This window comes from Carcharhinus amblyrhynchos, chromosome 20 (genome assembly GCF_965287045.1).
Source record: "Carcharhinus amblyrhynchos chromosome 20, sCarAmb.v2.hapA, whole genome shotgun sequence".
NCBI lineage: Eukaryota > Metazoa > Chordata > Chondrichthyes > Carcharhiniformes > Carcharhinidae > Carcharhinus > Carcharhinus amblyrhynchos.
Window position 1 is genome coordinate 24,731,077 of NC_137343.1, and position 15,205 is coordinate 24,746,281.

Sequence of the window (15,205 nt, forward strand, 5' to 3'; positions counted from 1 at the left end):
ACTTTATTGCAGTGTTAGTGTAAGCCTACTTATGACACTAATAAATAAACTTAAACTTTGTCTTTTTCCAAAGCTATCTTAAATCTTACCGACTGATGGTCACTATCACCAAAGTACTTCCCCACTGGCAGCTCGACCACCTGGCCAGCTTCATTCACTAAAATTAGGTTCAGTACCGTCCCCCCTCTTGGCAGATTTTCTATGTGTTGGCTCACAAAGCTCTCCTGGATGCATTTTAAGAATTCCATCCCTTCTAAGCCTTTCACACTTTGACTATCTCAGTGAATGTTGGGGAAATTGAAATTCCCTACAATAACTGCCCTATTATTTTTACTCTTTTATGAGATTTGCCATCACATCTGCTCTTCCATCTCTTCCTGTATGTTTGGGGTCCTATAGTACATTCCCAACAAAGTGATTGCTCCCATTTTGCTTACAGTTGTGGAGCCTACTCAGATATTATCCCTACTCACTGCAGCAGTTGACTCCTTGATCAATATTGGGACGCCACCTCCTCTTTTACACCTCTCCCACCCCTTCCCAAAGATTCTATACCCGGGAATATTGAGCTGCCATTGTGTCAACAATATGAAGGAGAGTGCTATCAACTTCAGGAAGCGTAAAGATCTACATCAATGGGGATGAAGTAGAAAGTGTCAAGAGCTTCATGTTTTTGGTGTTCAGACCACCAACAATCTGTCCTGGTCCCTCCATACCAACACTATTGTTAAGAAAGCCCATCGACACCTCTACTTTCTCAGAAGACTAAGGGAATTTGGCATATTTGCTATGACTCTCACCAACTTTTACTGATGCACCATAGAAAGCATTCTACCTGGTTGTATCACAGCTTGGTATGGCTCCTGCTCTGCCCATGACTGCAAAGAACTACAAAAGATCATGAACGTAGCTCAATCCATCATGCAAACCAGCCTCCCATCAATTGACTCTGTCTACACTTCCCGCTGCCTTGGCAAAGCAGCCAGCATAACGAAGGACCCCAAGCATCCCCGACATTCTCTCTTCCACCTTCTTCCGTCGGGAAAAAGATACAGAAGTCTGAGGTCAGGTACCAACCAACTCAAGAACAGCTTCTTCCCGGCTGCCCTCGGACTTTTGAATGGACCTGCCTTGCATTAAGTTGATCAGTCTCTAACACCTTCTCTATGACTGTCACATTACATTCTGCACTTTCTTGTTTACTTCACTATGAACGGTATGCTTTGTCTGTATAGCGCACAAGAAACAATACTTTTGACTGTATGCTCATAAACGTGGCAATAAAAAATCAAATCAAATCAAACCAATAATATCAAATCCCCATGTGTTAATCAACGCCCCCAGTTCATCTGCAGTAACTGTTAGACTCCTTGCATTAAAATAAATGGGGAATGAGACTCTGCAAGGAAAGGAGAGTTGAGGTCAAGTATCAGCCATTATCTTATTACATGGAAGAGATGACTCAAAGAGCGCTGTATCTTACTCGCATTTCTTGTATTAATTAGTAAGAGATAGAGTTATAGGGGCTTTGGCTTTTGCAGTCTATGAGGTTTCTTTTTATCTTTACAGTCCAAAGTTCGTTCAAGTAAAGTCGATGTGTTAAGGACAGCAAGAAACATTGGAAAGATGTAAGTGGACGCCCGTACCTCGGGGCAACACTGGGTGGATCTGGGGTGGAAATTTGCTTCGCTTTGTGTTTCTGAGAGTCCTCACAGGCTCAGCCCGCTGGAATATCCATGTACCGGCTGTAAATTTTTAACAGGTTTTCCCCAGTGGCGAATAGATGGAACTCACACCGAATCTTAAGAGGCACTGTGGTTGACTTACCTGGGGGAGCTAGCTGCCTGCCGCCGGTGGTGTGTGTAAAGGAGCTTCAAGGGAGAATTGGGACGAAGTACAATTGAGTCCTCTGGGGGAAGGAAGAAAGCTCCATTGATTTGACGTTAGTCGTGCCTATCAATGAGTCAGTAAATGGGGAGGAGGTCTCAGCTCACGGAAAGGCGAACAGCTCTGGTGACATGTTGTACCAGCTTTCACTGATCTTTGGATCGAATTCTGCAACCGAATTGCTTCTGCTGCGCTCAGCCCGCTCCAGTTTGAGGAGAGCGGTTTCACTGACGACCACACAGGGCGACTCGGGACGGGGCAAGAGGCCAGCGAAAGGTGCTGTGAGGATCGAACACCCGCCTGGGCGCCAGGATTCAGCAGCACTGGGAGAACACAGAGAAAGTGTCCAGATATTAACCGCAGCATTGATAGCATAAGGTAAATATTAGCGACAATAAGGCACTTACTGCTCACTCTCCCTAGAACCTGTTTGATTAATTAATAATTAAATTCAGGATAATACAAATGTGTGACATTGCAATATCGCGTATTTCTTAAATCATGATGCTTTAACATCTGATCATTGATAGATTTTTAAAAAGTACAAAATGTTTCACTTCATATAATGGAATAAATGGATTGTAGGGTCAAATGTATTCCCGCTTTGAATGTCCAAACGTTTGTGGGAAGGTATTTTTAAATAGTATATGAGATGCTAGGATATACAAGCAGCAAAGTGCGTATACCCCTTGCCTGAGGCGTTGGGGTTGGGTTTTTAACAATGCACACAGCTCCGATCAGAGTCAGGGAGGAAACTGCTGAATTCTGCTTCCTATGTCTCACAGAGATTCGCTGCAGAGAGCGGGACACACACAAGAATATCTCAAGGTCAAAGAGGTGTCGGGGGCGGGGGGTGGGGGAACGGCGCAGAAACAATAGAGAATTTTTTAAAAATGTATCAGTGCAGCCCGAGGAAGAAACGGTTCGGGAGAGGAAGAGAGTCACACGTGGGCTACCTGAACTTGACAAAGCGGTGAGGCAGGAAAGTGGAGCCAGGTGGATCATTTTAAATGAGTGAAGATTACCTTTGAGTATTAGCTAAAAACACCCCGCTCAGACTGAGAAATAGTGGGAATGGTCTGATCAAGACAAAAAAAAGGATATTGGAAATGCAGCGGCAAATTCTGACCAGGTTAAGATCTCGCAGGGAGAAAGTTTTCATCGTCTAGAAGATGCTCAGCTGCCTTAAACCTACAATTCAGAGAGGTCCCGGCGTGCCACTCTGAAAGCTTGTGAGGGTCAAATCTCTCTTCGAAATTTTAAATGCAACCTGTTATTTTCTGGATTTTGCAATCTGCGGTAAAAGGGTCCAGGTTGAACCGACGCAGCAGCGATTATTCTGGAGCTGCGTGTGTGTCTGTATCTGTGTGTGTCTGTCTTTGTGTATGTATTTGTGTGTCTGTCTGTATGTGTGTGTATGTGTATGAGCGTCTGTGAGTTCTGTGTGTGTATCTGTGTGAGTCTGTCTGAATGTGTGTGTCTGTGTTCTGTCTGTGTGTCCGTATGTGTGTTCTCTGTGTGCTGTATGTGTTCTGTATGCGTGTGTGTATCTATGTTTTCTGTGTGTGTTCTGCGTGTGTTGTGTGTGTGATCTTTGTGCGTCTGTATGTGTGTTCTGTGTGTGTGTCTGTGTGTGTGTGTCTATCTGTGTGTCCTTTGTGTGTATGTGTGTGTGTTGCGTGTGTGTGCGCGCCTGGGCTCATTCTCCGCGGGAAGGTGTTTAATTTGGGTGGGAGAAGATGCACCAGCGGAAAAAGCACCCGGTGTGGTCCCAGGGCTTGGCTATTGATGATGAGAGTGCAACATGCCCACAGTCCTCTGTCAATAACGGGGGTGGGGGTCGGGGGGGATAGTGGGAGGGATGCAGAAGTGTTTACTCCTTGGGATTCACAGATTTCTGTTTCATTATTCTATTTATTTGATATATATTTCACACATTGGTTCCTGAACAAATTTGGGTCCAAACACAAACTCAACATGAAGCACAGATCCCGGTGGAAACTGGAAAACTGTAGTATGTACAGGGAAAGTCTCACAACACCAGGTTAAAGTCCAACAGGTATATTTGGTAGCAAACGCCAGTAGCTTTCGGGGCTTTTCCCTTTTGTCAGGTGAGTGGGGAGTTTTGATCACAGAGCATATAAATGCATTCACTCAGTTTACAGAAAACTGATTAGAATGCGAGTCTTTACAGCTAATCAAGTCTTAAAGGTGCAGACAATGTGAGTGGAGATAGCATTAAGCATAGGTTAAAGAGATGTGTATTGTCTTCAGACAGGACAGTAAGTGAGATGTTGCAAGCCCAGGCAAGTCATGGGGGTTACAGATAGTGTGGCATGAACCAAGATCTGGGTTGAGGCCATCCTCATGCGGAACTTGGTATCAGTTTCTGCTCAGCGACTCTGCGCTGTCGTATGCCATGAAGGCCGCCTTGGAGAACATTTACCCAAAGATCAGAGGCCAGCTTTACCCCAGTCCAACATATGTAGAGTGGTCCAGAGCCACATTGGACTCAAAAAGTTAACATTTGTTTTTTTCTCTCTTTTTCCACAGACACTGCCAGACTTGCTGTGTATTTCCACCACATTCTGTTCATGTGTGACCCCTTGGTCAGAAAACTGTTTGAAAAACCACACAGCCCTCACTCCCGAAACTTCTTTCTACAGATACTAACAGATCTGTTGAGGGGTTCCAATAGTTCCTTTCCCTACTTCCTATTTATTTATTCCAATAATTCATATATATACAATTCTAAATACACACCCATAACCTTACACACTCCTTAACTAGTAGCCTTTCTTTAATGCACTGGGAGAATTTGCCTCTCGCCATACCACTGAAGCATCTCTAAGCCATTTGAGGTTTCATTTGGGGAGCAATGATTCCTGAGTTTCAGAAAGCTGAGTTGAACATTGAGTTGTGCAGGAGTGGGTGAGGCACAGACAAGTTTCCAGCTAGACTTGCACAGGATTTGGGGGGGTGGAGGGGGGAGGTGGTGGAGTCAAACTAAGATGGCTCCAATGCGGGTTAGTTCTCAGTCATAATATTTTCTATTGTGTCTGGGCAGGAAAAAGGCAGGGCAATGACTTCACTGCTACCAATATAAACTGATGTGGACATGCCAGCATTGGACAGGGGTGGACACACTCAGAGATGGCACAGTGGTTAGCACTGCTGCCTCACAGCATCAGGAGCCTGGGTTCGATTCCCAGCTTGGGTCACCGTCTGTGTGGAGTTTGCATGTTCTCCCCATGTCTGTGTGGGTTTCCTCCGGGTCCTCCAGTTCCCTCCCACTGTCTGAAAGACATGCTGGTTAGGTGCATTGACTGAACAGAGTGTGGAACTAGGGGAATTTCACAGTAACTGCACTGTAGTGTTAATGTAAACCTTACTTGTGACTAATAAATAAACTTTACTTTTAAAAGTACAAAGTCTCACAACATCAGGTTAAAGTCCAACAGGTTTATTTAAAATCACAAGTTTTTGAAATACTGCACCTTCATCAGGTGAGTGGAAAGGTGAGTTCAGAAATGCAGCATATATAGGCAAAGATACAATTGCAAGATAATTGGAATGTGAAAAATGGTTGGAATGTAAGTCTTTACAGGTAATCAAGTCGCATGCATGAGGACAGCCTCAACCGGGATCTAGGGTTCAGGTCACACTATTTATAAGCCCCACCATACTGCCTGGGTTTGCAAAATCCGACTAACTGTCCTGGCTTGAGGCAATTCACACCTTTTTAACCTTTTTTGATTTATTCTTCTTACATGTATTAGCGTACAATGAACAGTATTGTTTCTTGTGCGCTATACAGACAAAACATACCATTCATAAAGAAGGAAACACAAGAGTGCAGAGTGTAGTGTTACAGTTATAGCTAGAGTGTAGAGAAAGATCAGCTTAATGTGAAATAGATCCATTCAGAAGTCTGACATCAGCAGGGAAGATGCTGCTTTTGAGTTGGTTGGTACGTGACCTTAGATTTTTGTACCTTTTTCCCGAAGGAAGAAGGTGGAAAAGAAAATGTCCAGGGTGCGTGGGGTCCTTTATTACGCTGGCTGCTTTGCCAAGGCAGTGGGAAGTGTAGACAGAGTGAATGGATGGGAGGCTGGTTTGTGTGATGGATTGGGCTACATTCACAACCTTTTGTAGTTTCTTGCTGTTTTGGGCAAAGCAGGAGCCATATCAAGCTGTGATACATCCAGAAAGAATGCTGTTTATGGTGCATCTGTAAAAGTTGCTGAGAGTTATAGCTAACATGCCAAATTTCCTTAGCCTTCTGAGAAAGTAGAGGCTTTGGTGGGCTTTCATAACAGTGATTATCCCTTTCTCCATACACACTGTTTGTGTCTGTAAAGACTTGATTACCTATAAAGATTGGTATTCCAACCATTCTTCACATTCTAATCTGTAATTATCTTGCAATAGTATCTCTGTCTATATATGCCGTGTTTGTGAACCCACCTGTCCACTCACCTGATAAAGGAGTAGCGCTTGGAAAGCTCCTGATTCCAAATAAACCTGTTGGACTTTAACCTGGTGTTGTGAGGTTTCTTACTGTGCCCACCCCAGTCCAACACCATATCACAATTAAGAATGGAAGTTAAAATCTGGCACATTTTGTCTCTCTAATCACATGTATGGTTTCCTCCCTAACGCCTTTAAGGTGTTTGTGTCGTGACAATTGGAGCAGACAGATTAAAGGGGCTGCAGTGATCTATGCTGTCATTTCTGGTCACTGAGGTGAGGGTTTAGGCCTTTCTGAAGTGTGGCAGACTTGTTTGCGTGCAGCCCATGACTTCAGCCTCTACGTCACGCTCTGGGGCGATGTGTAACCCAAGAGGTTTCCATTTACTCGGCAGCATGTATAATTTAAAGAGCCCATGGCTCTCCAGAAAGGGCAATGCTGCTTCTCCTATTGCAAAGACCTGCCTGGGCCGCAGTTCACCCTCTCCTTCTGTGTCTTTCCCGTGGGCAGAGGCGGATTTTGGATGTCAGAGCCGCGGGAGTGGGTGTGAGGACATGTCTCCAAGTTCCCGCTTGTGATCTCCATTCATGGTAAGAGTTGCACCTCACTCGACTGACTCATTCTTTGGCTCAAATGTCCCACCTTCAATAATGATTTATTTTTATTTTTCTTATGAAATCCCTAATTCCGAATATTCTAACCGGCCTGCAGATTACAACATCATTTCTAAGAAAACGATGATGCTACAGCATGTTTTATTTCAATGCTGAAAGTTAATGTGGGGGGTGGGGGTGGGTGATGACATGTCCAGAAAGCACTGATTTGCCAAATATATGGAGTTGCTTACGCGTGTAAAGAGAATGCTGAATGCGTGTCTCTGCACTAAAAGGAGTAAAGCAAGTTTGATTCAAGGTCATTTTTTAAAAGGACTGCCTTGATTACAGTTGCATGTTTTGTCTGGCATCTGGGAGAAGATGTTGCCCCGGGCACTGTAACTTGCTGATCGAATACATTAGGGATTCCCCTTTGTAACCTTGAAACTGATTGCATTTACCTCCGGCTGATCTACAAGTATCACTTTCTTCATCCACGCCTGAATTAAAAGACTCGCCCCTAATTTCCGACACTGGCTACAATGTTTTGTAATGATAATTGTCACAATCTTCTCATACTAGTCTTCTTCCTGTGAGTAACGCTGTTCTCAATGTTTTCTGAACAGTTTTCCATCCCCGAGTTGCAGGTTTCCATCGCTGCTTGTATCAAGCACCAATTGGCTATTTACACGGATATGGTTAATGTTTGTCCTCTATACGATTTGTGTGTGTGGGGCTTGGGTAGAGCAGTCACAGATATGTGGGGTACCCCCCACACACTCATATACTCCCACACACCCAACATGTGGGGAACCCCCACACACGCACACATCCCACACTCAGACATGTGGGACACACACACAACACACACACACGCAAATACTCCCACACACAGACATGTGGGACACACTCTCACATATTCCCACACACCCGATATGCGGGGCACCCCCCAAACGCTTATATCCTTCCAAAAGAGATCGCTATGAATATCACCATCCCCACCCCACCACCGTCCTCCAGGTCAGGGAGGGGATTGAAGAGAAGAAGGTGCTGAGGCAAACTGTACATTTCTAATTGTTCTCCTGGTTCAAATCAGTCAGTTCAGCATAAATCAGGGACTGGACATTTTGTGAGCTTAACTGACTGATACAATGACCATATAGTTATAGAATTAGGATTTCCACCTTTCTATCCAGCTGTGTCATGCAGTGGCTACATCAGGAAATGGGACGCTTTGAAGACTGAATATCGGGATGGCTCGAGATGTTTCTTTTCCAGATGTTCAGTTTGCTACTTCGCTTCAACCAGAGCCAAAATGTGATTAAACAACAACAAAAAAATAATCCGGCCCCCAAATAGAGACATTCCCTCTCTTGTATGGGGCTTCCAGATCAAATAGTCCGGGGACAAAGTTAAATAAAACGGGAAATGGTCAGCAGGCAGCGGTTATGGAGAGAAAGAAATAAATGTTAACATTTCAGCTGGAATTTTGCCATCCAGGTGAATATTTCCAGCTTTATTTTTCTGCTTTTATTTCAAGTTATTTAGTATTTAGGTAGTATTTTAGGCATTATTTAGTATTTATGAGTGAGAATTACCTTTGGTCGGATCAGCTTTCGCTTGAAGTCAATTGTTTAAGGGATAAAAATGGTAGGAAAAAATTTGAAGGAAACTTTTCCCTCATTTGGACGCACAGATTAAAGTGTCTCACCTATCTCTCTCTCTCTCTCCGGTATTGGCGTGCCGGGGGGCGGCGGGGAGGGGGGAGGGTTTCGTTTTTCACCAGCTAATGGTGAAAAGTTGCGACTTGCGATCCACTGGAGCAGAAAGTGGATGGCGCCGAGGTGTGGTGTGTGTTTTGGGTCTCTAGCGGTTCAATCTGGCGGCTGTGTGTAACTGGGGCAGCATAACAATTAGAGGCAGCCAGCTGAGCACACAGCGAAAGCAAGCAGCTCTCAACCACCCCTCAGTTCTGTGTCCGGGGGTGTGGGTGTGTGTTGGTGGGGTGGGGGGAGTTCTCTCTCTCTCTCTCTCATCCCAAAGGCCGGGGGAGGTGGCAATGGGTGGCAGGCGGCTGAGGAAGGGACATGAAGACTCAGCCACCTCGCTGCGGGCTTACAGCTGCATCGCTTCCAAGTAACTGACCTTTGGGCTGTCCTCTTTCCAGCAGTCAGGCAAAGGACCACTGCAGGTCATGCTGAAGCAGGTGAAGCAATGGAAGTCAATGTGCAAGGGGCTTATCCTGGGAACTCTGCTGACAACCTGCATGATCCTACTCTACTCGTACGCAGCTCCTCCTCACCAGTTCAGCATGCAGGAGTAAGTCTCTCTCTTGTCATTTACCTCTTCGCTTTGTGCAGATGTCGCCTGTTACCAGTTTCAGCAGCGATGTCATGTGAACAGGGCTTAATAATTAATATTTCACTTATTAAATTAATTGGGCTAAAGTTTCTTTATGATGCAGCAATGAGTAATTCAGTTTTATCTTTAAAGAGGAGGTGAGAGATAGCACTGTCGCAATGACTTTATTTGCACAACGTATGCACCACTATTAATTTATCCACAGAGATTCGTGGCAATCTGTACTCCAAGCTCGCTCTGTAACTTCAGGGAAACATGTTCATTTTACTATTCAACATGCTCAGCGAGCGCCCTCTTCTGACACATATATTTGAGAATGTTCTGGGAGAATGTAAGAACATAAGAACTAAGAGCAGGAGTCGGCCATTTGGCCCCTCGAGCCTGCTCAGCCATTCAATGAGGTCATGGCTGATCTTTTCATGGACTCAGCTCCACTTACTCCACCCCCGCTCACCATAACCCTTAATTCCTTTACTGTTCAAAAGTTTATCTATCCTTGCCCTATAAAACGTTCAATGAGGGAGCCTCATCTGCTTCACTGGGCAGGGAATTCCACAGATTCACAACCCTTTGGGTGAAGAAGTTCCTCCTCAACTCAATCCTAAAACTGCTCCCCCTTATTTTGAGGCTATGCCTCCTAGTTCTAGTAAATGTAGTTAAACATACAAGGAGTGTATTTTAAACTGTTAATCTTGGGGTGAAAATTCCAGCATAATTCTACTCCAACCATAAAATTAAAATCTTGTCATCTTACATGCCAGTGTACACGATTCCTAGTGTCACCACTCCAAAATTTCAATAAAAGCCAATTATTCCGGATGCTGGAATCTAGATGCTGGAACCTGGAACCATTGTTGATTCCCCTCCCATTTTCTATACCTGTTAGCTTTAACAAAGGATCATCTGGACTTGGAACATCAGCTATTCTCTCTCCTTACAGATGCTGCCAGACCTGCTGAACTTTTCCAGCATTTTTTCTTTTGATTCTAAAGATTCAGTGGTGACAGAGTTATTGAGTCACATAACAATCACCAACTTGCATTTAAACAGCGCCCTTAAGGTAGTAAAAGCCTTTCACAGGAGTGCTATCAACAACATTTAATATGGAGTCACATAAGGAGATAAAAAGAGGAAGTATTCAACAGGTCTGGTAGCATAACATCAGAAGTGGGGATGTTTGTTGATGATTGCACAATGTTCAGCTCCATTCACAATTCCTCAGATATTGAAGTAGTCCGTTTCCAAATGCAGCAAGACCTGGACAATATCCAGGCTTAGGCTGACACACAACAAGTAATATTTGTGCCACATAAGTGCCATCTCCAAGAGAGAATCTGACCATCATCCCTTGACATTTAAAGGCATTACCATCGCTGAATCACATTACCAACATTCTGCGGGTCACCACTGACCAGAAACTGAACTGGACGAGCCATATAAATACTGTGGCTACAAGAGCAGGCCAGAAAATAGGAATACTTTGGCGAGTAACTCACCTCCTGACTCCCCAAAGCCTGCCCACCATCAACAAGTCACAAGTCAGGATTCCCAACTTGCCGAATGAGTGCAGCTCCAACAACACTTAAGAAGCTCAATACCATCCAAGCAACAAAGCAACCCCACTTGATTGGTATTTCTGCCACAAACATTCACTCAGTCCACCACCGACGAACAGTAGCAGCGGTATGTACCATCTACAAGATGTACTGTGGGAGTTCATCAAGGTTCCTTAGGCAGCACCTTCCAAACCCAGGACCAGAAGGACAAGGGCAGCCGATATTTAGGAACACCACCACCTGGAAGTCCCCCTCCAAGTCACTCACTATCCTGATTTGGAAATATATCGCCATTCCTTCACCTTTGCTGGGTCTAAATCCTGGAATTCCTTCCCCTACAGCGCTGTGGATGTACTTACACATTAGGGACTGCAGTGGTTCAAGAAGGCAGCTCACCACCACCTCTCAAGGGCAATTAGGGATGGGCCATAAATGCTGGTCCAACCAGTGGCGCCCACATCCCATGAATTAACTCCTTTTTTTTTAAATCTGTGGAGCGAGAAAGAAAGTTAACATTTCAGGTCTGTGATCTGTATTTAGAAAGGAGTATTTGGATAGGTGACCAAAAATCTGGTTAAAGGGGTAGGTGTTAAGGAGCGTTGTAAAGAGAGGTGGGGAGGTAGGTGGTAGTGAGTTTTAGGGAGGGATTTGTAAAACTTAAGGCCTGGACAGGCGAAAGCATGGCTGCCAATGTGTGAAGCAGTTAAAATTCAGGATGTGCCAGAGATCAGAATTGGAAAATGTAGAGATCTAACATAGTTGTAGGGCTGAAGCAGATTATGGAGATGGGGCAGGAAAGGCCATGAAAGAATATGAAAACAAGCATGAGAATTTTAAAATCCAGGCATTGCTTGACCGGGAGCTAATGTATGTCAGTGAGCACAGGGATGGTAAATGGGTGGCACTTGCTGCAAATTAGGATAGAGACAACAAAGCTTTAGATTAACTAAAGTTTGTGGAGAGTGGAAAATGGGAGTACAGCCAGGTGTGTATTGGAATACACAAGTCTAGAAATAATAAAAGCATTGATTTGATTTGATTTATTATGTCACATGTATTAGAACACAGTGAAAAGTATTGTTTCTTGCGCACAATATAGATAAAGCATACCGTTCATAGAGAAGGAAAGGGATAGTGCAGGATGTAGTGTTACAGTCACAGCTAGGGTGTAGAGAAATATCAATTTAATACAAGGTAGATCCATTCAAAAGTCTGATGGCAGCAGGGAAGAAGCTATTCTTGGATCGGTTGGTGCATGACTTCAGACTTTTGTATCTTTTTCCCGATGGAAGAAGATGGAAAAGAGAATGTCTGGGATGCACGGGGTCCTTGATTAAGCTGGCTGTTTTTCCAAGGCAGTAGGAAGTGTAGACGGAGTCAGTGGATGGGAGGCTGGTTTGCATGATGGACTGGGCTTCATTCACAACCCTTTATAGTTACTTGGCAGAGCAGGAGTCATACCAAGCTGTGATACATTCAAAAAGAATGTTTCCCATGGTGCATCCGTAAAAGCTGTTGAGAGTCATAGTGGACATGCCAAATTTCCTTAGCCTCCTAAGGAAGTGGCGGTGTTGGTGGGCTTTCTTAACTATAGCATCAGCATGGAGGGACCAGGACAGGTTGTTGGTGGTCTGGACACCTAGAAACTTGAAGATCTTCATGCGGGTGCAAAGGCTGAATTGGAGATAGGTAATGCTACAGCCGTATGTGAATTTAGGTGGTTTTGATGACGGACCTGGTAGGTGGTTGGAAACTTATCTCAGAGTCAAATACAACATGGTTGCAAGCAGTCTAGACCCACTGTCAGCTGTTAGCCAAGGACAAAATTGAGTTTGTGGAATGAACTGAAGGCAGTGACTTCAGTCTTCCCAATATTCTGCTCATCCTGTAACATTGTTGGACAAAAGCATGATAAATTCCAGACAGGGGGAAAAGTTGAGAGCACTAATGGTGTGGTAGAACTGGGTGCCATTGTTCAGATGTCATGGGGTGCAGTATGTAGATGACAAATAGGAAGGGGAGATAGAGGGGACGTAGAGATTAGTGAGCGAGAACAAGCAAAGAAACCATTGCAGGTGATTCTCTGGCTACAGTTGGACAGATAAGAATGGAACCGGTAAGGGCTGTCTCCTCAGCTGGTTGACAGAGAGTCAGATAGTGCCGATGTCTTTATATCCAAGCAGCAGTAATGTCTTCACATCCGGGATCAGTCACAAAATGTGTTGATAGCAGGACAAGGGTCAGTGCTCTGTGAAAGCAAAACATAAGAACATGGGGCAGATGGCCCTGAGGGGTGGGGAGTTGGGCCAGAAGAAATTGCATAGAAGAAGCTCCCACCAATTCCTGACCTTCTATTTTGCTTCATCTGCTCCACCCCCTTGTATCACCTTTCTACATCTCTTTAGCTCCAAAGAGTCTTATGGACTCGAAACGTTAACTCTTCCTCCACAGAAGCTGCCAGTCCTGCTGAGTTTTTTCCAGCATTCCCTGTTTTTATTCCAGATTTCCAGCATCTGCACTATTTTACTTTTATTTTAGTTTTGATTACACTTTGGGTCCAGGAATGTGTTTCAAAGTGGACTGCAGCACTGAGTCACAATGTCTGAGAAACACAAAGGAAGATAGCTTGTCATTTCACAACAGCAACAGTATCTGTTCAATTCCAGGCAATATCGCTGGATAGATACAGATGAACTTGCATTTAAAAGGTGCCTTTAACATATCACGCAAATCCAAAGTGCTTCACTGGAGTGTAAGCGGATAAAAATTGATCTTAAGTCAAAGAAATAAACAATAGGGCTGGTGACCAGAAGCTTGGTCAAAGGAGTAAGAAAGAGACTGAGAGACCTAGGGAGGGAATCCCAGAGTTTAAGCCCTTCACACTTGGGGGAATGGTCACCAGTGGCAGGGTAAGGGAATTTGGAAATGATGAAATTCATCCTTAGACCAACTCTGGATTTGTACCTCTGTTTAATACTTGTGCAAGTCATGGATCACATCCTAGCTTTAGGGCAGAATTTTCTGGCCACACACACCCCAAGGAAAATGCCACCCAAGGTCAGCGGACCTTTGCATGGTGCACCCGTGCCCACTACAATTCCCGTGGTGGGCGGCTGGAGAAAATTCCGCTCTTAACTGATCCTATGACTCTTAATGCTGGCGCAGCCTTCCAGAAAAGCTCAGCTGAGAGTGAGCTTGAAATTTCCACTTTGCAGGGCTCTACTTCTCCGTTCCAAAACTGGTTTGATGTTGTTTGCAAAGAGCATGTAGATGGAGTTTGAGGTAACTATAATAAGCAATGTTGTCTCAGTTTTTGGGTTCCACCACATTTTTCTTTTAATGTAAATATGAGTCTCTACGATAATACTGTCAGCACATAGAAAGCTAAAATGAGAAAGGAGGCCATTCAGTCCATCATGCTCTTTGCAAAGTTGGCCAAATAATCCCAATCCCCTGTTCTTTTTCTTTCCCCACATGCTGCAAATTTTCCACTTCAAGTATTTATCCAATTCCCTTTGGAAAGTGATTATTGAATCTGTTTCTGCCACCCTTCTATTCAATGCATTACAAATCGTAACAACTTGCTGTGTAAAAAAAAAACTCCTCATCTCATCTCTTCTTCTTTTGACAAATCTGTATCCTCTGGACAATTGCTGTTAAAGGAAATTGTTTCTCCGTATTTACTCACAACCGTTCATTATTTTGAACATCTCTATCAAATCGTCTCTGCTCCAAGAAAGCAACTCCAGCCTCTATAGTCTCTGCACTTAACTGAAGTCCCAGATCCTTATACTATTCCAGTAAATCCCCTCTGAACCTTCCCTAAGGCCCTGACATCCTGCTTAAAGTGTGATGTTCAGAATTGGACACATTGGCTGGAATCTTACCACCTCACCCACCCCAGTTCTAGGATGAGCGAGGCTCACAGGACGGCATTCTCTGTTGGCCTCAGGCAGGTGAGGCGGTAAAATTCCAGCAAATATTGCCGCTGGATTTTTCAAGATTAGGCACAGTTCCCTTGCTTTCGCCTCTTCTATTAAAAAAAAACAAGGATCCCATATCTTTTGTTTGACTGCCTTCATAACCTGTCCGAGCACCTTCAAAGGTTTATATAGGCACAAATACCAACTCTTGTGATTTTATCTGACAATCCCACAAGAAAGCTCTGAAATTTTTCCAAATATATTTATGTAGGGTAAGATTGGAATGAGCATGATAGCTGGGATTTTCCAGTTTCCCCGCGATGGGTTTTCACGCGGCAGAAGCATGCGAGCCACTGGCTGGCGGCCAGACATTCCGCTCCCGCCGAAGTCTATGGGCTTTTCCGTGCCTGGTGC

At 44.3% G+C, this 15,205-nt stretch overlaps 1 protein-coding gene across 6 annotated transcripts in view; it reads left to right on the forward strand.

Moving 5' to 3' along the window:
* The first annotated feature begins 2,151 nt into the window (after nucleotides 1–2,151).
* Nucleotides 2,152–15,205, forward strand: part of gal3st1a (galactose-3-O-sulfotransferase 1a) — a 43,539-nt gene continuing 30,485 nt past the window's right edge. For 2 of the 6 annotated variants that reach the window (XM_080208241.1, XM_080208238.1), the window contains exons 1-3: nucleotides 2,152–2,265; nucleotides 6,869–6,948; nucleotides 9,119–9,270. In XM_080208241.1, coding sequence (XP_080064367.1) covers nucleotides 9,166–9,270 — 105 coding nt within the window. In that variant the 5' untranslated portion in view covers nucleotides 2,152–2,265; nucleotides 6,869–6,948; nucleotides 9,119–9,165. The remainder of the gene's footprint in view (nucleotides 2,266–6,868; nucleotides 6,949–9,118; nucleotides 9,271–15,205) is intronic. The other 4 variants (XM_080208242.1, XM_080208239.1, XM_080208244.1 and 1 more) reach the window with 2 other exon arrangements.